The following is a 27,971-nucleotide window of genomic DNA, read 5'->3' on the forward strand; positions in this document are numbered from 1 at the left end:
TCCGAGTTTGTTTTGAACGTACTGATGTGTTAACTTAGGAAGTAGTGTTTGTTTGTTGTGTTATTATTTATCAACTATTGTGACTACTGCTTTATTGTTAGTTGTATCTTGCGTAATACATAAAAGATATATATTAATGTTGTCATTGTCACAAGGTCAGATTGTCGAGTATTTTGATAAGGTTGTTATTATTCGTTAACATTGCTCAGGTTTGATTGACATCTATAGTTAATCAGTGATAAATACAATTTTCTGGAAACATCTAAGTATATAAGGCCAATTAGGCCTACACACTTTGCAATCTTACATTGCAGTATTGTGAATCTTATAGCGTAATAGTATAATGGCCTGGTTTGACTCAGGTGTTGTCAATATTTTATCGTCTATATTAGTGGTTATTATATCACTATACTACTTTTCTGTTAAAACTTACAATTACTGGAAAAATCGTGGAGTCAAATATGCAAAACCTGTACCACTTTTTGGTAATATTATGCAGACGATATTTCGCAAGAAAAGCAATATAATAAATCAATTAGAAATCTACAGTATGTATCCTGATGAAAAATATGTGGGCATGTTTATGTTTCGGACTCCTATGCTTATGATAAGAGACCCTCAACTTGTTCACTGTATCTTGTCAAAAGATTTTGTACACTTTTATGATAGGGGTATAACAATTGATGAAAGACTTGATCTCCTTTCATTACACCTTGTGAATTTAAGAGGTCAGCAGTGGAAAAGTTTAAGAAGTAAGTTGACTCCTGCTTTTAGTTCTGGAAAACTCAAAATGATGTGTTCCCAACTGGATGAATGTGCCGCTGTACTATCAGATTATTTGGAATTGAAGGAGGAATCACAAGATATTCAAGAAATAATGGCTAAATTTGCAACTGATGTTATAGGTTCATGTGCATTTGGCCTACAATTCAATTCTCTCAAAGATCCAAACTCTCAGTTTCGTAAAATGGGGCGTGATGTTTTCAAACCTTCGTTTAGGTTCCTTTTCAAACTTCTTGCACGCACTTTTCATCCGAGTCTGCCATATTATTTAAAATTAAAAGCATTTAGCCCCGATGTTGAAAACTTCTTTCTTAATTTTGTGAAAGATACAATGGACGAAAGAGTATTAAACAACATTGAAAGGAAAGACTTCATTCAAATTTTGATTGAGATGCAGAAAGAAGAATCAATTGCTTCCAGGAAAAACACTAAAGAAAACTCAAGTAAGCTGTTCACTTTTTGGCTGTAGTATAATTAGTGGCCACCACAAAAATCAAATCATTGAACCAAACAATTTGTTAAAAATAATTTAACTACAAAACCATTCTTATTGATGGTAGTTTACAATTAATATTAGGTGTTTTAAATGCATTATAACAATATTCTTTAAAATTAATATTCAAAAAATGTAAAATCATTTGTATGTTAACTTATTTGAATATTGGCTGCAACTACAATGGTGATGGGGTAGAGTACGATAAGCAGACCTGGTTTTTTATATTGATTAGTCGTCCAATCATCGATACAACATAAAAAAAACATGGTATCAATTTACAATAACGTGACCATGGAAAGGTATGTTCATTTTTTTTCCCTGAAAACTACAATTTTTCCTGAAAACAATAGTGAAGAAAAAATTCATCGGCAACGAAAATCAAAGGAGTTACGATTTTTTGAAATCCTCTGAAAACTCTGTTTTTGACAGTACCTCTGGCAATTTTACTGAAATGATGACGTTAATACTGTCAACGATGCCTGCCCGCTGCGCAGTGCTGCGCACTGCTTGCTCTTTTAGAAAAAAAATTAACTCGAGCTTGCAAAAGTCGAATCCCAGATCACGTGATGCCCCTGATCCTTAACCCTTCAAGTGTTGTTCGACAAAATTTTGTCGGTTATTTTCCATCCTTAATGCAATAATGCCCGAAAGGCATCAATATAATAATACAATGATATACTTTCCCCCCAGTTTATATGCACCTGTGATAATAATACTTGGCTATAAATGCCCAACCCATGAAAAAAAGTCCATTTTTCATGGTCACGGTATTGTAAATAAATACCAAAATAAACATTTATAACAGGAAATACGAAATATGTGTAACTTAATTATTTATGTTTTCTCCTGTGCAGCAATGATTAACCGTTTTCAAGAAGTTGTTGAATCTTCTCTAGAAAACTGTGCTTCTCTTCTGCACGAACACAGATATGATCTGCAAGCAGGTTTGCTGATATGCCGCTTTTTAAACTTCGTTTCATGGTCCTCCATGAGCTTTCGACTGTGTGTTATTTATAAAATAAAATAAGTTTATTATGTGAAATAGGTGTTTATAGTTGATAAAGTGAGTTATTGTTTAAAAAAAATCACTATCGGATAGTTATATCAAAAGTTATAATTAAGAAATATTATTGTTTGTGTATATCAATATAAAAATCTGGGTCCGCTTATCCTACCCTACCCTGGTGTTGAACTTACGTTATTATTGTCACAAGCTGCCAGACACACTATTTGTGTCACAAGCTGTCAGACACAACACTCACTAACTTAAATACACACACACTACTTGACACTATACTTCTGAATAGTTAAAAGTAAATTTTATATCACTTTGTTCCGTTTAATAAATACACAGAAAATTTCTAGTAACTCATCATTAAATTATTACTTTTTAGATATAAAAACATAGCTGAGCTAGGCTATACAATAATTTGAAATACGTATAACATAATTTTGTTTTATATTATTTTTATGGTAGCTGATATAATCAGAAACATCGATGATTATCATGGTGGCCGCTTATAATACTGCAGTCCACTTTTTATTCTTTATTGTAGGTTAGTTTTCCCTATGTCTACATGTATTTAATATTTTAAAACATTTTAAGTAGTTATATGTATCTTAAATAACCTGAGGCTGAGTGTTTAAAATAAGCAGAATTTATACAAGGTTTTTACTAGAGCAGCCCCCACCTGTGTCTGGTAGATAGTGTGTCTGAATTTCCCCGTATATGATACATACAACTTTAGTGGCGGTTTTTTCAGAGAGTTTTCAAGGTAATTGGAAGAATCCAAAGAAATGTTGCTATGAAAAAAGCGGTTATCAGCAACAAAATGCAAATCTGGCTTAATATTGACTGTAATTTTACAAAAAACAATCTTTGGTAAAGTTATCATTCATTCCTGAAGTGTTTTAAATGTTTACAAAAAAGAATAATAGCAAGGCTATAGACTTATTTAAACTACTTTGTAGGTACATGGTCAGTTTAAAAAATTTAAAATTAAACTTCCATTATTTTTCCAACCATTTAGTTGCAGTTAAAATAAACTATACTGAATACCGGTACTTCTTTCAACAGAGATTCATACAGACCTGATCAAGTTTTTAGTATTTACATGTTTTTGGGTAATCTGGCCCAAATGTGTGGCAGGTGGGAAAGTAAATGAGAGGAAGACGCTGCTTTTACCGAAAATAACAACCTGCTTGTGCTGAATGGTACGAATTATCACAGGAGTTATATAGACAAGGTAGAGGTACACTACACCACATGTCATAACAGGCTTCTCTGAGGTTGTATGCAAAATTTCAAATTTAGCTCCTTTTATTTTTGAAATGTTCTACGAACAGACTGATAGAAAAACAATCATACAAAAAAGAAGTTGATATAAAAATAATGCATCATAGAACTCATTCCTCTAGAAATGAAGTTTCATGTAGAATTCAAAGTTTATTTATTTATATACGGCATACACCATTTTACAACAAATGTTAAATCCGATTCAACAAGAGATAAATTATCTTATAATACAGTACAACAAGCAATAATATATTTAAAGATAACAAGCAACAAACAAATAACACCAACTATATGAACAATTAAAAAATATGGCAATAATCACAGCAACGATTTATGTGTGTTTGTGGGGGAGGGTGCGTGCGAAGGGGGTGTGAGGTGTGTGTGTGTGCGTATAATATATGTATGCATGTATAATTAAATCTAACTTGCAGTAGAATATGAAGTTTCGACAAGTAATAAAGTATCTTATTTTATAATATTTAACAAGCAATAAAAAACAAGATAACAAGCAATTTTATCAAACTTCTTATTACAGTACAATCACGATGCCAGAATGTGTTGAGAAGAATCACTCATGCACTCAACTTTTGTCATCACACTGATATGTGACCCTCTAAAGGCGTCACCAATCACTCATCACTAACTCCATCATTTGCAGCAAGAAGGCGCACGGCTTGGCTACGAAATCGAGCCACACTAGGAGAGAAAAAGTCCACAGATCCACCTATCTCATTGCCGAGTTGTAAAAGGCGTGGGAGCGTACTGCGTTACTGGTATAACGTAGAGTACTGAAGCCTCTCAAACAAGTCCTGGGATCTTGTACGACCAGGAATGTGAAAAGGAAGCTCCAGTAACAGCTCAGGGCAGCCCACAACACCATTGATCAACTTCATAAGGAGAACTGAGTCTTGAATCCTTCTGCGAATGTCTAAGTCATGAAGAGTTTACAGACACATAAAATCTTTCGACACATCTTGCCTCAAAATACATTCAGAATTTTGTTCATATATATATATATATATATATATATATATATATATATATATATATATATATATATATTAGTAGATATAAATATGGGGTTCCTAGCGCACTTTTGGAGCCGACCGAAAATGAATGGAAAATACTGTTTAAAGGACAATAAACAAATATGCAAATCACGAATTAAAAATAACCTAATCTATAGATGTTTGCTTCTACTTTCTTAAGCAGTTTTAATGTCTATTACTAATGTTGTCAAATCTTCGAAATCTTAATCTTTATTCTACAACACATTCTTTGTCTTTTATTGTCTTTTTCCCAGTAATAAGCAAGTGTAATTTATCATTTTTATTCAATTCTTTAATCTTTTTTTCATCCAAAACAGTCAAAAATCTATTTGGCAAATGTACTTTGAAATCTTCCAATTCTGCTATGATTGTAAGCCCGAATTTATCTTTCATTTTCTCCAATGTCACAATTTTGTATTTCTTATTTTCTTCTAAATCAATTAATTTCTTATATTCTTTAAATCTTAGTTCGCCAACTTCATTTAATTCCTTTAGTAGCTCCATTTATAAAGGAAAAATGTTATTAGAGATTTTCTAAATTCCAGTTTTTATAGTGATTTTTCGAGAAATATCATTCAAATTATCAACTTTTTAAGGTACATACAAACTGGTACTAGAGTTTTTTTGAAAAATCTACCGAATTATCTCTAATTATTGCGAAGTTTTAAAAGTTGCTAATTTGAACGATATTTCTCGAAAATTCACTATAAAATTGGAATTTAGAAAATCTCTAATTAAAATTTTTCCTATATAAATGAAGCGCGAAAAAATAACATGTCCGTTTTATAAGAAAGAAATCCTAAAACATAATTATGATCGCCATTATAATTCTAAAATTCATCTAAAAAACAAAGGCATTTATGAGAAAGAATTGAATTATTTGAGGACTTGGGCTAGAGAAAATCAAATTGATGATCACCAAAACATGTATAATATAGAAAAATTAAGGGAATTAAAGAGAAATTTCAAAGTTGAAAAGAAAAATTTAGATCTATTTAATGACGAAAAAATTAACTCAATCGCTGAAAAATTGTCCATTGAAACAAACGATAAAACTAAGTCTGAAATGATCGAAGAAATTGATAAAACTCTTAAAGAAAAAACTGAAAATATCATTGATGTCGAAGTTTTATCCTCTATACACGGTCTTTTCAAGCAATACATTTTAACAAATTTGAATGATAATTCCATGTCAATTTATGATAATATCTATCAATTATGCGCCCAGAAATTAAAAGTTTAATAGAAAACTTTCAAGAAATGTGAAAAATATGAAGGGTTATCTCTCTTTGGAATGTGAATATGAACGAACTTTAGTGAACGGTGAACCACAAACATGTCCAATGTATTTTACTATAAAAGCAGACGAAATCTTTGATGTAAACGATTTTATCACTAAACAATTTAATAAATTAACACATCGTGAACAAACAAATCATCCAAATAAGGGTTCTGGATGGACATTTAAAAGCTGCAAACAACTAGTTTTGATCATTAATAAACACGAAATGATGAATGCAGGATCATATATCGATTTACCAAAGAAAATTAAAGGTAAAAAAGCTTGTATAAATATTAAAAATAAAGATGACTATTGCTTTATTTATTCTATCCGATGCGCTATTGAAAAACCAGAAAGAGACTGCGAAAGATCAAAACAATATGAAAAATTTGTAAATGACGAGATATTTTCGGGCTTTGAGTATCCAATGTCTTTAAAAGATATACAATTATTTGAAAAACGAAGTCACAATTCCAAGTACAAATATCCAAAAATGTCTATAAATATCTATACTTATGACGAAAAACTCAACATTGTACCGTTGCAAATTTCCGAAGTTTATATTGCCGAGTTAGAAATTGATTTATTGTATGTTAAACAAGAAGACAAATCTCATTATGTCTTGATAAGAGATTTAAATAGATTAGTATTCTCTCAGTTATCTAAACACAAAGAAAGGAAATTTTTGTGTAGAAGATGTTTAAGCCATTTCTACAAATCTGGAGATTTAACAGATCATTTAGAAATTTGCAAGCAACATGAAGTTTGTAAGCCAATTATGCCATTTCCAGGACAAACAACTTACTTTAATAATTATCAAAAGAAGTTTAGTCATCCGTACGTTATTTATATGGATTTTGAGAGTATATTAGAGAAAATTTCAACATGTAAGAACAATCCACAAAGATCGACTACTACCAAGATTCAGAAACACATTCCTTATGGCTTTACTCTATATTTAGTGTCAAATGTTACCAATTGCATGTATAAACCTATATGTTATCGCGCTAAAAATGAGGAAAATTTGCCAAATGTTCCAAAACAATTGTTTGAAGAGCTCAATAAATTATCGAAATATATAGCTAAAAAATATAATTCAAAGAAATGAAGCCTATGAAATTAACTGAAGAAGAAATTTCATATCAAAATTCAAATCTTTGTCATATTTGTGAACAAATTTCTTATCAAGATCCAGAAAAAACTTTAGATTTTATGCCAGATGATTGGTACTATGATACATATAAGAAATGTAGAGATCATTGTCATTTGACCGGCAAGTTTCGAGGTGCAGCTCATAGAGTTTGTAATCTAAATTTGAAATTGCCCCAGAATATTCCAGTTTTCTGCCACAATATGTCAAATTATGACACTCATTTGTACATAAAAGAATTGGCTAAACAATATGGAAATGTTGATTTGATCGCAAACACAGATGAAAAATATATAAATTATTCAGTAAATTCTGGATATGGCTATGAGTTTGACAATGATAAACCTAGGAAGTTTATAAAATTTTCTTTCATAGACACATTTAGGTTTATGGCATCGTCTATTGAAAAATTAGCTAAAAACCTCAAGAAAGAAGACTTCAAACATACAAATTATTTTATACAGGATGGTCGAATATTGAATGAAATTATACAAAGACTGCCAAATGACGAAGACGAGATTTTAAAAATATTGTCTGGAAAAGGCATATTTCCTTACGAATTTATCGATAGTATTGAAAAACTTAATTACACAGAAGAGCTGAAAATTGAAGATTTCTATTCACTTTTGACAGATGAGAGCATATCTGTGAAGGATTTTCAACACTACTTAATGGTCTGGAACAAATTAAAACAAAAAAATCTAGGAAATTACTCTGATTTGTACAATAACCAAGATGTACTATTGCTCGCTGATATATTTGAAAATTTCAGAAACATTTGCTTAAATTGCTATAAACTTGATCTGGCACATTATCTGACTGCTCCAAGTCTCGCATGGGACGCTATGCTAAAATTAACGAAAATCGAGCTTCAACTAATACACGATTATAATATGTATTTGATGATTGAAAAAGGCATTCGCGGAGGCATTTCTCAACGTATTAAACGATATGTGAAAGCAAATAACAAATATTTGAAAGATTTCGATAAGACAAAAACCTGAAAATTATCTGTTGTACGTCGACGCAAACAACCTTTATGGTTGGGCTTTATCACAAAATTTACCATATGGTGATATTAAGTGGATGGATCTGAAAACTTACACAACTGCAGAATGGTAAGAAACAATTTTAGAACTCACTGGAGAAAAAGATTATGGCTATATTCTCGAAGTTGATCTAGGATATCCAACGAATTTACATGAAAATCACAAGGATTTGCCTCTTGCTCCTGAACATTTTAACAAGAAACTTTGCACAACTTTACTGGATAAAACTGAATACGTCGTTCATTCAAGAAATTTGAAATTCTATCTGGAACAAGGAATGGTGTTAAAATATGTGAATAGAGTTATTGCATGTGACCAGAAGCCTTTTATGAAAGAATACATTGATTTTAACACAAACATGAGAACCAAAGCTACAAGTGACTGAGAAGGTTTTTTACAAGTTAATGAACAACTCAGTTTTTAGAAAAAGTATGGAAAATGTGCGAAATAGATGCGATATCAAACTAGGAAATGAAGAATTTTCTATGAAACAAGCTAAGAAAACAAACTTCAAATGCTTTAATATCTTTGGTGAAAACTGTATTGCGAGTCATATGTACAAAAAGAAAGTGAAATTTAACAAACCGATTTACATAGGTTTTTCAGTTCTTGACCTTTCAAAATTGTTAATGTACGAGTTTTATTACGACAAACTTAAGAAATATGATCCAGATTTGAATCTATGTTACATGGATACAGACAGTTATTTCCTAGAATTGAAACGAGATCCTTTTAAAAATTATTAAAGAAAATATAGATGAGTTTGATACGAGCGATTATCCAAAAGATCATGAATGTTTCACTAGCAAAAACAAGAAAGTCATAGGGAAATTCAAAGATGAGTTAAATAGCGAAGTTTTAGAAGAATTTTGTAGATTGAGATCGAAAATGTACTCATAAAAATATCTAGACAAAAATCCAGTAAGATGTAAAGGAATCAAAAGAAGCGTTGTAAATAAAACAATAAATATTGATAATTTAAAGAGATGTTTGTTCGAAGATAAAGAAGAATTTAGGGAAATTACTGTAATAAAAAGCTATAAACATGAGTTGTACACCGTTACCATAAACAAGTTAGCACTGAACGCTAAAGATGATAAGAGAATTGTCCTAGAAAATAAGATCGATACAGTACCGTATGGCTATAAAAATGAAGCGAAATCTGATATATTAGACGAATTAAATAAACTTGGAAACTTTGATATATAAATGGAAGATGATTTGATTCACTGTCACAAATGTAAAAAGAAAACGAAAAATATAGATTCTAAGATTGTTCAAACTCAAAACGGGTTGTATAGAATTGCAGCAAAATGTTCAAAATGTAAAACAAATAAGAGTAAATTTATAAAGAATCCTTATGAAAAACAAGTAAAGAAAGAATTGAAGAACAAAGAGGAAATAGAGATTGAAGCTAGAGAAATTCATGCACCTGTACGAAAGAAATTTAAAAAGAGAAAAATTATAACATTAGGAATTGATGATTTATGGGCAGCAGATTTAGTTATAATGTCTAATTATTCGGATCAAAATGATGGATTTAAGTATATGTTAAATGTTATTGATACTTTCTCAAAATATGCTTGGTCAAGAGCGATTAAAAGAAAAAACGGCAAGGATGTTTCAAAAGCTTTCAAAGATATAGTAAGAGATGCGATAAAGATCAATCATAAACCTCCAAATCTTCTTCATACAGATAAGGGTTTAAAGTTTAAAAATAAAGAATTTAACGATGTTTTGAGGAAATATAACATTAATATTTATCATACTGAAAACAAAGAGAAATCAAGTATTGTAGAGAGATAACAGAACTCAAAATGATAGAATGAAAGTTATTTTTGAGGTCAATAAAAACTTTAAATGGATTGATATTCTTCAAAAAATAGTCAAAAATTATAATAATACTGTTCATAGCATGATCAAAATGGCGCCGATTACTATTGGAGAAAGATTTACAACAATTATGTGGGATCTGATAAGAGTTTTAACCACTTTAATGAGTTATGTGATAAAATTTGGAAAGAAGACTACGGATTTTTAACAATTAATCTAACTTTGAAGCCTAAAAATGGTAAATATTTGAATAGATTTTCTAATATAAATTATGGTCTGTGGTCTGACAAATTTAATTGATAAAATATTTGTTATAATTATTTTTACACTATCTTTACTTCTTATTTACATTATGAAGATAACTGAAAAACGGTAAATCTGTTCACGTTTTTACGTTCCACGTTCACGTTTCTAAATTTTTCTAAATAAATGGCGAACGTAACTTCTGAAGAAGCAAAAAAACTTGATCAAATCGAAAAGAAATTAATCAAAGAATTTAGAGAACAGATTAGAATTGATGAAAAAGAACAAGAATTTATTCAAAAAATTAATCAACTTGTAACATCTACAATAAAAAATGTTGAGGGTAAAATTGAGAATGTTTTAAATCAAAATAAAAATATGATGGATTTAGTTCCAGTTGTACGACAATTTGCTGAGATTTCAATTCCAGAATCTGAAGTAGAAGAATTTGAATTACCAAAATTACCATCTTCAACACCACTTAGACCCTGAATCATTGAAGATTCTACAATAGTTGAACCAATAAGTCCTGGGACAACGGATATAATAATTGGTGAAATTGGTAAAAAATTTCTTCCTAGAGCAAAGGATGATAAATTTGGTTTGTATTGGGATAGAAAAAAGAAAAGTTTTATGATTGGAAATTTACCAGTGAATTTGGAACATAATGATATAATTATTAATGAAAAAACGTATGAAGGTACTCAAGGATTGTGGAGATTATTAACAGACAATGATGTTCCAAAAAGCGATTTATATTCTGAAGAAGATTTGAAAAAGTATACTGAAATTTTATGGAAATCTGATTTAATTTTCAAAAATAATGATCCATCAACTAAAAACTCTAAATCAAGTAGAGGTAAAAAATTTAATTAAACCAATTTGGGAAAATCGAATCGAAGGATCTGGTGTAAGAAAGTACAGTGATAATAAGATTGAATACAGATATATCGATGATTTGACAAAACTTGATGGAATTATTAATTATATTTATGCTCAGGAAAAGGCTGGAAATAACAATTTTTTGAATGAAAAGAAAGCTATTAAAGATTTTATTTCGAACAAACTTGATGAATTGATTGAAAAACCTGATGGAATTAAATATTTAAAACGAATTTTGCCTCAAATAAGTTCTCTAATTTTAGGTAGTGGACTTTTGAATGATTTTATCAACAATTTACCATTTGAATTACACGTACCAAGCTATCAATATCTGGGGCCTGGGACAAAGCTTGAACAAAGACTAAAAAGAGGAGATCCTGGTGGGAATAAATTAGATCAAGCTGCAATGGAACACAATGTTTTTTATGCAAAACATAGAGACACAAATTCTAGGCATATTGCAGATAAAGTTTTGCAAGATAAGGCAATGGATAGATTTTTATCAAAAGATGCTAGTTTAGGTGAAAGATTTGCTGCACTTCCAACAGCTGGAGCAATGTTTTTAAAAAGAAAACTAGGAATGGGAATCGAAGAGAATTTAAAATTTTAGCTATATAAATGGAGGTGAACGTAAATTTCAGTAAAACTCAGAAAGAGAAAATAAAATCCGCTTTTAAGAAGAAAATACCTGTTCAATTATTCAAGTATTCAATTTAAAATAGATCAACTAAAAAATAGCGAAGATAAGATATTTTTAACAAATAGACAATACAATAAACTCGAAAAACATAAGAAAAACAATAAAGGAACCAGAATAGAATTTCCTTATAACCAGTTGAAAGAGCTTAAAAATGGTGGACTTTTGAAAGATTTATTAGATTTTGGAGAAAATATTCCAGTTTTTAAAAATGTTGCTCCTTATGTTCGAAAAGCTGCTCCAATCGTTAAAAAAGACGTGATTCCTATTGTTCGAAACATTTTAAATTGGTTAGATAAAGAGTTAGAAGATATTACAGGATCTGGATTAGATGAAAAAACTTTGAATTACGTGAAATCAAACATTAAAAAAAAATTTGAAATCAAACCATTAACATTTGGGGAATTGGAAGGAATATGCAAAAACATTAAACATTTTAGAGGAATTTTCATGAGAGATACATTACCTGAAAAAGTTAAGAAATTTGAATGTGGAATTGTGAATTTAGACTCGATTATGGGAAGTGGAACGCATTGGATTTGCTGTTATAAAAATGATAAGATTGCATATTATTTTGATTTGTATGGAAAAATTGAGGACAAACCACCGAGAGAATTGATCCAATATTTGAAAAAATCAAACCTTTATTATAATGATTCTCAAATTCAAGACTATAAAGATCCACCAATTTGTGGTCATTTATGTGTTTTTGTTTTGAATGAGTTGACTGATGGTAAAGATTTTAAAGAAGTTGTTAACAAATTATTACTTAATAAATATGGATTCCCAAAATATTTTTGATGTATTTGGAACACAAATTAAAACAGAAAGTATTCATAATGTAGATAATAGTTTGAATTTTGATAGTTTGAGAAATGAGTTTGATAGAAAATTTATTGCAAAACCTTCCAGATTCAGATATGTTTGCTGTCGAGATTGAAGATTTTAAAGCAGAATATGATAACAAACTTGTAAATTTCATGAGTTCAAATGAAGTTGCTGATAAAATAAAAACATTGAAAAAGATTTTGAAGATGGTGCAAAAAAAATATTTACCAATTTAATGTCTCGTATCGAAAAAGCTGATAAAATTACTGAAGCGATCAAAGTTGAAAAGAATTATGTTAGTTCGGGTAATAAAAAAAGAATTGTCGGTGTTCGACCTGGTATTGACAAACATGATGTTGTTGTTAAAGAACAAATTTTAAAACCTCTAAAATTATCAGAAAACATCAATATTGTTGATTTACATGATCCGAATGTTAAAAATGCCTTAGGTCTTAAAGGAAAAAGACTTAGCAGCGTTAGTAAGGGAATTTATCCGTTTGATGTTATCGTAAAAGAGCAATTAGATGATCATATTAAAATGTTTGATGAACTGAACCAAAATTATGAGAATCATAAACAACATGTTAAAGATTTTACAACAGAGGTCTATGACAAGTTAGAAGCCAGAAATAGAAGATCAGTAGACGATGTTGGTGAAATTAATGAAAAAGTTATAAAACTTGCGCAAGAATTTAATACATATCAAAATAATGTTAGTGAAACAGTTATAAAAATTCAGGAAGATTTTCATACATATCAAGATTATGTTCGTGAGAAAATAAATAGTAATGGTGAATTACTTGAAAGAATAGATGATAAACGTTCTTTACAACTTGATAAAGTAAATAAACTAGAAGAAAACTTTAATAAATTTAAAGAAGATGTTAATAAAACTTTTGAAAATATTGATAACAGATTTAACGGATTAGGCGGCTATGATGACTAATTTTCCTAATATAAATGACGCTCATATATTGTGTGAGATGTAAAGAAAAAACTGCAACAAATGATATAAAATATTATGCAAACATCAATGGAGTTAAGAGAATTTCTGGAAAATGTGCTGAATGAATGTAACACTAAAAAGAGCCAATTTATAAAAACTTGATTTGAAATTTTTTCCTAATAAATAGAGATGGCGGGACATTACAGTGCTTTTGATCTTTTTATAATGCAACACGAAAGAGATTTTAAAAAAGAACATTGGGATGATATTTCTCAAAAATATGAACTATCCGAAGATATGATGCGGTTGTACATTAATAAGTTAAATTGGTATAACATTGCAAAATATCAAAATCTGTCCCCAGAATTCATTAAAGAAATTATACATTATCAATTGAAAGAACACATGTCTGTTATTTGCCTTTATCAACATATGAGCACAGGATTTTTGGAAGAATTTAAAGATTCAGTTGATGGGAACAATATTATAGATAGCGGTTACTATCCTGTGCAAATTTTATTGAAATATGTGGCCGAAATTGCAAAATTCACAGCAGAAAATCCCGAATATGACGAAGTAGATCATTAAAAAATGACTAAAATTTATATCTTTTCTTATCGACTTATACATGATGTTTAAAATTTTCATAGAAAAATTTTGAAATTTTCTCTTATTAAATGGCGGACTACAAAAAGTATTCAGGCGATATTGAAAGGGCGGAGTTTAAAAATTTCTATCCAGTTAGTAAACAACATTCGAATGAACCGAATAAAAGAACTGAGTTTAATATTGATTTTGGAGATAATTTTTGCTCGTCTAACTTCCAGTTTTATATTTCTGGAACTTTAACAAAACAAGATGGTCAAGCATATCTTGGAACAAATGATGTCAGATTGATTGATAATTTCGTGCTGTTTTTATTCTCTAAAATTGAAGTAAGAAAACACAATAAATTGATAGAAGAAATTGAAAATTGTGGTCAATTAAGTACTATTAAAGGAACCATATCTTATTCCAAAAGTGATGTATTTTCAAACAGTTTTTAATCAACTTTTAAATTGGGACAATTTGAAGCGGTCGGTGATTTAGCACATTTTGGCTTAGGTTTCTTTGAAAATGTCAATTTTCCAATCTACAAAGGTGGATTTTATATTAGTTTCATAAGAGCTGAAGATGATGATGCAATATTAAAAACAAAAACTGGAAATGATATGCCAGATGATGGAAAAATTACAATTAACGAGTTTTTTATTAGAGTGCCGATGATTGATTACAAAACTATGAGTAAATTCAGTTGATTGATGAAATTACAAAATCTCAAAACATTATGTTTAATTTTCTAGATTGGCAATGTATTGAGCAAAAAGGTATTTCCGGAACAACTTATTCATTCGATATCACAAATATTTATAGAAATATTTTCAATCCCAAGTTCATTATTGTTGGTTTTCAAACAGATAGACAGAATAATCAAGAAAAAAATCCTTCAAAGTTCGATAGTTTGAATGTAAAAAATATCAGAGTAAAATTGAATGGTTCTTATTATCCAGATGAATTACAAAATTTAAATATTTCCGGAGATCTTTTCAGAATTATGTATCAGATGTATCAAGATGTTAAGAAAGTTTACTACAAAAATATGGAAATGTATTACAATCCCAAAGAATTTATAGCAAATAGACCCATTTATGTCATTGATACAACAAAGAGTTTGATAAATATTTCTGGTTCAAAGAATGATATAATTATCAATATGGATTTTCAAAATGCTGTTACAAACGCGATTTGTTATGTTGTTGTTGTTTCTGAGAAATTTTTATCATATGACGTGATTAAGAACGATATTAGAGAAATCCAGTAAAATTTTAGATTTGACTAAGTTTCCAATAGACAGCTTAAGAAAGTAGAAGCAAACAGCTATAGATTCGGTTAATTTTTCATTCGTGATTTGCAGATTCGTTTATTGTCCTTTAAACAGTATTTTCCATTCATTTTCGGTCGGCTTCAAAAGTGTGCTAGGAACCCCATATTTATATCTACTTATATTATATATATATATATATATATTATATTATATATATATATATTTATATATATATATATATATTTATATATATATATATATATATATATGTTTATAAATGTTATGTTATTATCTCCACATTAAAGGGTTATCTTTATATTAGTATGATAATCAACTAAAACTCTTTAAAAGAAGTATAAATATATGTATTTGGGATCACATCAGTGTTTACACAATAAAACTCTATACATCAAGTTATTATAATACGATGTGTGTGTTGAGATAGTTAGTCTACATGAACCTCTTATGGGTGTTTTGATTTGGTTTACAAGTAGTTATTCTGATATTTCCTTGTTGTCATCATGGTTACCATAAGATCAATGTAAAAATATTTACTAACGTTCAGGTAAGTCCCTTGGAGTGACATGCATCATCATCGAACTCAGTGCTCATCATATATAATAAAGCTTTATCCACAATTTCAAGTCCATAGGTTAGTTTCTTAAATGTATAAACAGAAATTCGGAAATGAAATATTTCCAGTCCCACGAGTGATAGGCTTCGCTGAAGCTAAGCCAATAAAAAAATTGTCTGCTTAACACCCACATGCAGAGAATTTTATAAGAGGCTAAATTTCTAAGTCTATAATGTTATTTATAAAACTAAACATAATTAAATCAGTTGAACAAGTTTATTTCTAAAAAGACGTAGTACAATATAGCATGAGTATCACTCTTGTTAGGTATCTCTCAGTTGGCTTTTCTAGAATTAGCCTGTAAATATCTTACAATTAAATTACATACATTCACTGCTTAAAAAAGTGTTATACTTTGTATTGAAAATGTATTACAATTTATCATAACTATGTTACGTAAAATTGAAACAAAGAGATGTTGATGTTGAGTTTGTTGATTGTTGTTGTCAATTGTCAATGGGAAATATACAAGTAAAAAACAACAAGAATCTCGAATGTCATCATTTATTATAGCTGTGGATTTGTTTTTGTGTCAACCCTATGTGCATGTGTGTTATTAGGTTTCACCTACGCACACTCAGGATCCATGGACAAGGTGCCATGTCTTGGAGATTAACATTAGAGCGGATTCTCACATTCCTTTCACGTCAAATAGATCTTAATTATAAACTTAAAACACTTAATGAACACATATCCATGATGGAAACTGATAGGATAATATACTACAGTACATCAGAACAATTTTTATAATTAATTACAGTAATTAATTATTGATCTCATTAACTTACACATCCAGATTGATTAAGAACAAGCAATTTGGAAAGTTTTAAAAAATTATTTTGATAATTTAACACATAAGACTGTCTATGTTCTCTTTAGTATATGTGTTATATCAGTGATTTGTTTTAGCAAGAAATTAATGTCATCACTCAAATTTCTTCTGTTGTTCATATTTTTTCCCCCCAATGGCAACCAAATGGTAAAGATGACTGATTACCAATTGCAACTCTGATGCATTTTAACAGTAAAAATATATTTTTCACATTAAAAGACAGTAATTAAAATTTGAATCTTAAAAAGACTCAAAACAACATTTTACATTAAAAATTCAGATGAGTTCTCCAGTACTCCTTCCAGCCTTCCGTGTAATTCCTCCAAAATTATTCTCTAACCTTTTGTCTCAAAATTTAGTAAAAATAGTTAAATTGTATGAGAACTAGATAGTTCATATGACATTTAGAGGAATAAATTATTATAAAGCAAATTTTTCTCCCTTTGACTACATGTAGATAAATGTCCAATTCAATGAGTCCCAACCTCTACCCATCTTACTACCCCTTCCACCCACCCTTAAGTAAAGTGTTTATAAGGTTTTTGTTTGCTGCACATATCTTTGTAACTAGTTCCAAGTTTCAAATTAGGTAGACTTTGTGTTAAAAATTAGCCTTTTACAATTGTCCTATGGTAACACTCACCGAACATTTCAACTATACTAAAATACATATGTATTGAGATAATTTAAAAAAATCAAATTTGTTCCTGTATTTGGGATCCCCGAAAATTATGAATCTTGGAGCAAAGTTCATCAGCAAGCTGTCTTCCAAAAAGTGTAAAAATGAATAGCTTTAAAATTAGTATGTTGGATTAGTTTTTTGAAATTTTTGTCTTGGTACACAAGTTTTTGACAGTCAGTGCACGAAGTTGCTTTAAAATACTTCGGTTTATTTGTAGTGACACATTATTTTTGTTTCATATTTAGAGATTTCTTTTAACAATCACCTTTCTGTTTAGTTTTCCTATGATTACTAGAACTCAAAATGTGCTAATCTGTTTTTGGAATAGGCAGTAGTAACCCTTGTTTTATCTCCATATTTGTTTGTTTGTAAATGCAGGTGTGAAATGTTATTGTTTTTTAATGTCTTAATATTTATTTTCAGTTGTATTAAGTGATCAAGTTTTGGCTTCAAATGCGTTTGTCTTCTTTCTTGCTGGATTCGAAACAACATCTTCTACGATGAGCTTTTTCCTGTTAGAAATGGCAGTGAATCCTAGTATTCAGGAGGCTGTGAGAAATGAAATTGTAAAAGCATTGGAAAAACATGATGGGAATTTGAATTATGAGACTATTAAAGATCTACCATATATGGAGATGGCAATTTCAGGTGAGCATTTTTCATATGTTGAAACTAAAACTAATATTAAGCATTTAATGTTGCTTTAATGTTGTTATTCATCTTTTAAATTATTTTTTAGCCAATAGATTAATGGCAGTACATGTATTTTATTTTTCTTCTTCTATAAAAGCAACCATAATACCACTTACCTACTCATAGTTAAACCTCTGAAAGTACAAAATAGATTTATGTGGAACTTTGTATATATATAATATATGTAACATATACTTTGTATGTGTTCCTCTTATCTCTTAGATGATTCCTTAGAAGATATTTTGAACATTTTGCAGCCAATCACAGAAATTTGTGAAAAACTACAATACTTGTAATATCAATTCAGAATTGTCTAAACTACAACATTGTATAAAAATTGTGATTAGGGTCGCACATGAAATCTACAGACAGAACTTGACTCCTAAAACTAGCAGAATTTAATTCCTATAATATTAATAATAATAATAATTTCTGTTTGTTTCAGAAACTATGCGAAAGTACCCCATTGCCACATCTCTAATGCGAGAGTGTACTCAGACATATCAAGAAACACAAAGTTCACTTGTCATTGAGAAAGACACTAAAGTTCTCATCCCAGTATTTGCTCTTCATCATGACCCCTTATATTTTCCCGATCCTGATAAATTTATTCCAGAGAGATTTTCTCCGGAAAACAAATCTAAAATTGTTCAAGGAACTTATTTGCCTTTTGGAGATGGTCCACGGATTTGTATAGGTAAGTTATTTGTTACTGTAACAAAGTCACAAGAATAAAAGAAATCACATTAACTAATGTGAAATACATTTATAACAGTTATAGATCTAGCACTTATGTTTGAGTGAGTTTCTTTTTCTTCCCACTTATGTTGGTTAAGACTCAACTCAAAGTAGATTTCAGGACTTTAAAGGTTAAATTTTTAATGTTCAATTAAATATATAAATATGTATATATACAGGGTGAGGCAGACCACCCGTACAGTACGTATAGTGGCCAAACCAAACGAGGTAGATTATTCGTAACAACTTAAACCCCCTTATTTCCACCCCAAAGAATTTGGGGAAATTATTTTTAAATCTCTAAAACTCCCCAAAATGTTAGTTTTTGGGGGGTAGGGGTGGTTTTTGGAAAATTTTCAAATGTAAAAGTATGTTGAGTTATACCTCATTTTAAAGGTACTTCTTCACTGATTATTTTGTTTCAAAAAGTTTGAACCTATCTTGCCGCTTATGTACAGGGTACATCAAAACATTAAAAAATCAGGGGTTTGTGGGTAAATTTATTGCAACTATCTGCACAAACGTAGAGAGACGATATTTGTATTCAAAACTAATGATGAGACGGCTTATCGAAAAATATCATCAAATGCCACCCTACCCCAAAATTTACACATTTTAAAAATACATAGAATTTTGAAATACTTAACAGCCCCAATCTAAAAAAAATCAAATAGCAACCTAGGTTGTGTTGTACATAATTAGAAAGGTCTTTAAAAAATAAATATTTTCTACATTTAAAGTTTGTCTCTATCTCCAATGGTTTCAAAACTGTAGTACAAAAATAGATTTTGTAATAATTTTACTCAATGTATTATTATTACATATATATAATATGTAATAATAATATGTATTGTATTGTATGTAATAATATGTAATAATAATATGTATATGTATTGTATGTATAATATGTATTATTATTACATATTATGTATTATGTATTCATTAGTTAAAAAACTGAAGCCTACCCAAGGTTGATGAACAACAATCTAACCCTAGACATGATCAGCAACTGAATAGTTGTGAGATAGGCATTTTTAAGGATGAGGTGTACGCTGCATGACCATTGTGTTACAGATATCTTTGTTTCAACCATCTCGATAAAAGTATTTGTCACAATGATCACAAAATTGAAGAAACTGTTGCAACTCCAAATGTAACTGATAGGCCTACTGCGAAAACTGGTCAGAATGAATCTGTGATCAGTTCAATCTGTCCTACCCCTGAATCCTTTGAAGTAGATGGTAGCAGAAAGGAGACTGCCAAGAAACGCAAAAAAAGAATAAATAGAAAGAAAATTGCGAAAGAACTTAGAAACAAAGGTGAAAAATATAGTAGCGTGAAGAGATACGTAAGCGTGCCTGCGAGGAATGAATTGAAAGAAAGATGCAATGGAAAGATATGTGAAAAATTTTTGCATGAATGCTCAAAAATTACTGAAGAAAGGGAACAAATTATGAAAGACTTTTATGGTACTGGTAGTCTTCAGTTGCAAAGGGAGTTCATAGCCAGGTATGTGAAACAGACTAGTACGAAGAGAAAAACTAGTGGTAAAGAAGATTCGAGGAGGAAATACACCTTGAAATACTTTTTACCAAAAAAGGACTTAGAAATCTCTGTGTGTAAAAAATTGTTTTTGAACACACTGGGCATATCGGATAAAACTGTCCGTACAACTTTATCTAAGGTAAGAGAATCAGGCGTAATTGAAAAAGAGAAAAGGGGCGGTCGCCCAACAGCTTTGAAAAAACCGAGATACTACTGTGCGTGAGGCAATAAGGACTCATATTAATCGATTCCCACACATGAAATCACATTATTGCCGTGCATCCATATCAAAGGTATTTGCATCCTGACCTGAGCCTTTACAAAATGGTAGAAATGTTTAACAATGAAAATAAGAGTAAAGGGATAACTACCAGTTATTATACCTACTCAAAGGAGTTTAGAGACATGCATCTAGCGTTTCATCATCCTAAAAAGGACCAGTGCACCCTTTGCAATTCATATAGGACCGGTGATGAAAGAAAAAAAGCAGAACTTGAAAATAGACTTCATGCTCATATAGCTGAAAAAGAGGCTGTGAGGGAATTGAAAAGGCATTTTAAGGCTAACCTGGCTGATGAAACTTGTGTATGTGCCGCTTTTGATTTGCAGCAGGTCATTCTACTTCCTATAGCACCAGATAGTCAACTTTTCTATCACAGAAGATTAACTAATTTCAATTTAACCGTATATGACATTGCAACAAAGGATTGTGCATGTTATGTGTGGCATGAGGGCCAAGGCCGAAGAGGGTCATCTGATATTGGCACTTGTTTGTTCAAGTACCTTTCAAGTCTTGATCGCAACAAAGTAAAGGAAGTATTTTTGTTCTTCGATGGATGTTGCGGTCAGAACAAAAACTCAGGCATTGCTACTATGCTACTACATTTTGTGAGCAACTCACAAAACATCTCCTTCATTTCACTAAAATTTTTTGAGCCTTATCACGGCCAAAATGAAGGTGATTCCGCGCACAGTGCGATAAATTCAGCATTGAGTACTATGGTAATGTCTTTGTTCCAGCTGAGTTAAAATCAATCATACATCTTGCGCGTAGGAACAAACCTTACACAGTACACAGCATGGAAAACTCAGACTTTATGGATTTTTTGGGACTTGGAAAAATGCTTAAGGTGCTCACTGTGCGATAATGGAGCTAAGCTGAACTGGCCGACAATGGTGGAGTACATGGTTTTGAAGAAGGAGCCAAACAAAATCTTTTTTAAATCTAGCCACTTGACTCAAGAATACAGAAGTTTAACAATTCCGCATGATGCAACTCTAAAAGGTTTGAAGCCCAAACAACTTTACAAGAAAAACCAGCCGATGCTTAGTGGAGAAAAGTATGCCGACCTAATAGGACTTTGTGCTGGATCGACTCCCATCATAAAAGGAGAGGAAAATGTTCAGTTCTATAAAAACTTGCGTCATAAGTGAACAGATAAAGTGGCTGGACATTGATGGATGAACAATGAATTATTGATATGCAATTTTGTCGTCAATGTAGTGTCTTTTTATTTGTAATTAGGTTTAATCATTTTATATTTTTAGTAATGTAGTGTGATCTCACTGTTTGATGTTTCCCTAAACAAAATTTTCATTATAATTATATTGTATGTAGTCTGTGTTATAATTATGCCTAACAATAAAATTAGGGCAAATTAATCCTACCTCTTTAGAATTTTCCTATTTTCAATTACATACTTAGTATTTTTTATTTTGTCATACTAGTTTAATTTTTACACAGTATTTTACTTTTTTCCCAAAGTATGGGTAGCTTGTTATATAGAGTTTAATATTATTTTTATATTATATTACAATACTATATTATTTTATACAAAAATAATAATTATTCTTATAAAATAAAGCAAGTTTTTATAATAATAACAGTGTCGTAAATGCATAGCCCTAAACCTTTTTTTGAGACATACAGTCGTATCTGCTTAAAACAGCTGTAGAAAAGAAGAAAAAGAAAAATATCAAATGTTAATGGCCAATAAACCATGGCAAGATATGTTTTAGAACATTGAAATAGTCTTGGTAATATTTTATTGCTCATTTACGCAGTTACAGCATAAGATGTGCTGTAGGTTTCTTTGGAGGGATCTCCTAAAAAGTTGCCATTTCGCAGTTACGACACTATGTCTCTTGCACGACGATATATATATGTATTTTTCCATAGGGAAGGTTTTTATGCTATCTTGATCTAACTCGCCACCAGGCGGTGCTGCAAAAGATAAGTTTTCAAAGCGCCTACACATTATAAACTGCAATTATGGGACAGTTAAGTGTATCTCGGTACTGATAAACCTTCATTGAGATCTGAAATAAAAAAAGATTGGTGAAAAAGATAAATTTTATACCATTCCTGTGCGCAAGAAGTTAGACTTAAAGGTTTTTAGCAAGTGGGGATCCTTACAGGAAAGGTCAACTACATTAATTGTCCCTTTAAGAAAATAAATATATACAGGTTGTTCCATAACTCTCTGGACAAAGGTATAACTTGTTATTGCTCAGGTCAAGACAAACATATTTCACCATATGAACAAGGGTCTCCCATTCTTAGTTTCCCATCTGTCTGTATTTTTGTGCTTTTATAAAAAAGTTAATATCCTAAAAACTAATAAATTAAATTATACCAAATGTGGTTCAAATATTTATGATAACAAGGTCAGTTACTGAAAAATATATCATGAAATAAATTATCTTTAGTATTTTGAAGTTTACAATTTTTTAATTTTTAATCTTAAGAACCCAAATTTTTCTCAAGAATTACAAAAATATCAGTTTTTAGAGGAATTTATCGCAAATCTTAAAACATCAAAATAATTTAAATAGAATAATAAATAGCTGATTTAGAGCAGATTTACTGTGACAAGACATGGCCCACATTGAGGTTCTCAGTGAATAGCCAACAATACAAACACTGAATAAATGGCAGCTCTCAATATGTGGCAATTTTTTAGTTACGGGACACCCTGTATACCTACGAAGGAGTAAAAAGATGGTCTACGGCCTTTTTATCAACGAACGGTCTATTCCCACTGTTCATACAGTCTAATACAGTGCCACAGTTGTTTGCCTTGTCCTTATAAAGAAAATATATACATATGTTGGTTTTCAAGCCCTACTTTTGTCAGAAAAAGTCTACTACCAATCCTTGTAATGTATTTCCGGTCTAAGATTTCTCAAACACCATAATTGGGTTTGCCTTTTTATTACGATGAAGAAAATAAATATACTTATGTAAGGCAAGTTTCAGTCTTTAATATGGACTGGCCTATATTTCAAGGGTATAGGTCAGTTCGTTTTTAAGACATTATGAGGACAGATAGACAGACGGATAAAGAGAAATACATATTTTCCAACCAAATTATTATTTTTTAAATGTTATTCTTTAACTATAAATGTGTATAAAATATTTAAAGTTTCTTGAAACATCAATATTTTAATATTTTATAATTACAATTACTAGCAACGATTTGTATGAATTGAAGACAGGAATAACTTTTGAAAGTTATCTTGACAGGATAGAGAATCAGTAAACTTTAATAGGAATTTTTGTTCTCTAATTTTTATTGTCCAGGGTGATGTTGGTACAGTAGACTGGCGGTTTGTACCTTCAAAATGATGCCAGCCGTGGTAAATTGACAAAATCTTGAACTCTTAGGTTAAAGATTAAACGTTTGAAATAAAGATGTACAAAATTATAAGCCCAGGATAATATCTTTAAGAGCTCCATTTAACGTGATCAAAGTGGACCTGCAGAGACAGGAAGTACCACAGTAGTTGAAAACAAGTTTTCAACAACTGTTATGTGCTGTTCTCTAAATTATATTATGACAAGTTTTGTTCAGCCTTTTTATGTATTGGAAACTTAAATGTTCTTAAAAAATCACTCTACATTTGCAAATAATACTCACTATTGTTCATTTTGATTCAAATTTAGTATAATTTGGTGCAAAAAAACATGTTTTACAACTGGCAAGAGAGAGTAACTTCTTATACCATTTATATTTTAGTTTTATACCTACATAAATTAATGAATACTTATCCGATACGTTTTTGACACTTTTGAACTTATTACCATTTGAAAAGACACAATTTAAGGTAAAACTGAGAAGATTGGTTATTTACAAAGTGATCTTGGGGCTTATGTTACATCTCATTATTATAAAAATAACATCTAGCCTATTATTTTGTACTTATATATTTCTACTTATTCTAAAAATGTATATTATTAATATTTCATACTTCAGTTTTGTTGTTATGTCTTATGCCATAGCTTTAAAACTGATACAAAATATATTAAATAGTAGCCTATATTTTGTTAAGTAGTTCTGTGAATTAAATGAAAATAAATTGAAAAACTATATAACGTTTTTATCTTTTAGAGTCTTCAAATTTTATTTCACATGCTCGGATTAAAAATATTGAGAAATGGTATCTGCCCCCAATTTGTGTGTTCTGGGCTTGGTGTCTATGATCCACCACAGAAAAAAATTTGGTCTCAATTTAAACTGGTATTTTATACAAAACTGTTAATTAATAAAACAATAGTTTGGATCTGTTAAAGGAATGTTTTTGCAAGAAAGATCAAATATTTTTAAGATAATGATTTTTACTTAGCAAGGTACAGACCTCATCATTATTATTTTACAGGTATGCGCTTTGCAATGATGGAAATGAAATTCGCCTTTTGCAAGATATTACCTAAATTTGAGTTCACACTGAGCGACCGAATGGTGTACCCTGTAGTATTCAAGAAGGGTTCTCTGTTATTAGCTCCTGAAGATGGAATATGGTTAAATGTCAGAAGGAGGGATATGGAAACAGTCCCTTGAAGGCACTAAATAAACTTGAGGCCTTGAATTAGTAGTTACCATTAATAATATTAGAATATGAATTATATTAGAGTAATTTTGTGTTAAACATTAATTTGTGATACCCATTTGTTAGTACTGTAGTTAGTATTAAAAACGTGCCTAAAACATTTATGTTATTTAAAAATAATGATAGAAAAATATAAGATGCAGTTTCAATGTTAACACAAACCATTTGGTGTTTTGATCCTTTTAAGTTATAAATCCTTGAAAAATTAGAGTATAAATTTTAACTCGTCAAAATCCAGTAACAATCAGCTTGTTCTTCCTTGCATAAACAACACTATTTTTTGGCAGAGTTTCATAGTTGTTTTGAGGTAATTATATCTTGTTCAGTGATTTATATTTACTGATTTGTCTGTAAAAAAATATTTACCAGTGATAGGAAGTAATGTGTATAGAGCCAAAAAAGCATGTGCTTAATTAATTAACATGATACATCTAAAGGCAATCTTTTAATTTCCAGGATACCCGTCGAATCTTTCCCAGTGACACATATACGGATAACATGAGACTAGCCTAAGCTAACTAATTAATGATTACCTTATCCTCCCTTCAACAGCCCCCAGAGATCCTCAATCCTCAACATTTTCAACATCATAAAGACAACTAGATTTATCAAAAACATGATAGCCCTGATTGTGCCTCTGCCAACAAGCTTCCTACATTTGTATTATCAGAACTCATTTAAATTTATTTCAATGATCTTTCAAAATCCTATCACCATCGAGTATTAACAGTGAGCTGTTTTGTCTCAAGTTGTATTAGTGTAAAATATTATGATTTTACAAAATCACATTAGTACTCAACTGTTTAAAATCTTAACACTTCATATAATATAATATGAAGTGTAACACTCAATATAATATATAATTATATTATATAATAGTTCATTTTTATAGTTATATTTATGGAAATGTTGTTATATATGTAATAAACTATACTTTTTTTGCATGCAGTGTTAGTTTTTACTTTCTTTAACTGCACATAAAGTAGCTGTGGTTGGAAGGTGTGGGATTCAATGTGAATGCAAAGTTTAGCACCAGTTAACCTTCATCTTACTGCAGTGTCTAGAATCTGATTCTGTCATAGACCTGACTCATAGAATTTGGAGTTATGTTTGTCTGGAGAGATCAAAAAAAAGGTGGACATGAAGAAGCTCAAAATGAACTCTTTACATCATTTCAACATCAGAAACACCTAGACTACCAAATATAGTGTAATCTAGGTAGAGGTATTCTTATGCCTCATAAGTGCACCTTCTTTAAGCTGAACTTTTTTGGATCTCTTCAGATAAACATGACTCCAAATTCCATGAGTCAAGTCTGTAACATCATCAGATTCCAGATGGGGCACTAAGAGGAATGTGAACTGGAGCTAAACTCTACATTCACATATTTTAATTGGATACAATTTTGAAATATGTTGATCTCAAACAATGAAATGTATTTGATATGTCATGTAATTTCAAAATATAAATTCACGTTGGCAATGATTATTACTGGTTTTGTTAAGATACTTTAGTAAATTTAAAGCACTATCCTTGCTCTGAATCTAATTTATACAAAAAGCAACAAAGTTTTGAGTCAAATATCAGTCATATATCTGTAAAGTTTACACTTTGTTTAAATTAATGCAAAACTTGAAGGAAATAATTTATACGAATTTGAAAGTTCCCAATGTATTTCTGAGATTCATCATTTAGTATTACCTTTGGTAACAATAAATTTACCCATAATAAATATGTATATAAACTGCATATATTCCTAATATTGTTCCATATAGGCGAAGTAATTTTTAAATGCGGACTTGACAACATAAATGTAAATTAGTAGAATCTAAAATTATGTTACATAAATAAAAGAACTTAATTTTTTCATTTTCTTTCAAAGCTGGCAAATCACATTCTCAGTACCAAAGTTTGATTTTGTAATTTCTTATAAGAAATTTTGCTTTTTTACAAGACATATTTATGTGCTGTCTTTATTAAATTATGTTACTTGATGTACAGAAATGGATATTTCTGATACCCATTTTTGTAAATAAAGGGTGAGGCAGAAAGGATGCACGGTTTTCAAAAAAGCAATATGTCGTTACCTGTGCATAAAAAAACATTTATTTACAGAATATTATTCACATGATCTTACCATTTTAGGAAATTAATGTTTGAAAACAACATATGACAGGTGACAGCCGTTTTCAGCGATGCACTTACAAGCCGCTCTCGGAAGTTGGCTTCTACTCTTTCTAACATTGCCCTGCCAATTTGTTCGACTTCCACACGAATTGTTTCCTTTAGTTCTTGAAGTGTACGTGGTTTATGCTGGTAAACACGTGACTTGAGGAAACCCCACAAGAAGTAGTCGCACATGGACAGGTCTGGGGAACGAGGAGGCCAATCAATGTCACCAAACCGAGAAATGATGCGACCACGATAAACAGCCCGAATTGCTTCCATTGAATTTCTTGCTGTGCGAGCTGTCGCCCCGTCCTGCTGAAACCATACTTGCCGGATAGGAATACGTTTTCTTCTTAGTTCAAGTAGGAAGAATTCAGTGAACATCTGTCT

The 27,971-nt window shown here is 30.3% G+C and overlaps 1 protein-coding gene across 1 annotated transcript; it reads left to right on the plus strand.

The window, feature by feature from the left end:
* LOC124362662 (probable cytochrome P450 6a14) lies at positions 1 to 26,356 on the plus strand. Its single transcript, XM_046817360.1, has 4 exons — positions 1 to 1,226; positions 17,970 to 18,194; positions 18,685 to 18,936; positions 25,182 to 26,356. Exons 1-4 carry the CDS (start codon positions 344 to 346, stop codon positions 25,361 to 25,363), a joined length of 1,542 nt encoding a protein of 513 aa, XP_046673316.1. The 5' UTR covers positions 1 to 343; the 3' UTR covers positions 25,364 to 26,356.
* Positions 26,357 to 27,971: the final 1,615 nt, after the last annotated feature.

Source organism: Homalodisca vitripennis, chromosome 1, assembly GCF_021130785.1.
Source record: "Homalodisca vitripennis isolate AUS2020 chromosome 1, UT_GWSS_2.1, whole genome shotgun sequence".
Lineage (NCBI taxonomy): Eukaryota > Metazoa > Arthropoda > Insecta > Hemiptera > Cicadellidae > Homalodisca > Homalodisca vitripennis.

What these genes read in the sequence shown, in the direction of transcription:
- LOC124362662 (XM_046817360.1), top strand. Translation starts at nt 344, where the DNA reads ATGGCCTGGTTTGACTCAGGTGTTGTCAATATTTTATCGTCTATATTA. An exon ending in AAACACTAAAGAAAACTCAA is followed by an intron (nt 1,227 to 17,969) that starts GTAAGCTGTTCA and finishes ATTTATTTTCAG; the next exon opens with TTGTATTAAGTGATCAAGTT. An exon ending in TATGGAGATGGCAATTTCAG is followed by an intron (nt 18,195 to 18,684) that starts GTGAGCATTTTT and finishes TGTTTGTTTCAG; the next exon opens with AAACTATGCGAAAGTACCCC.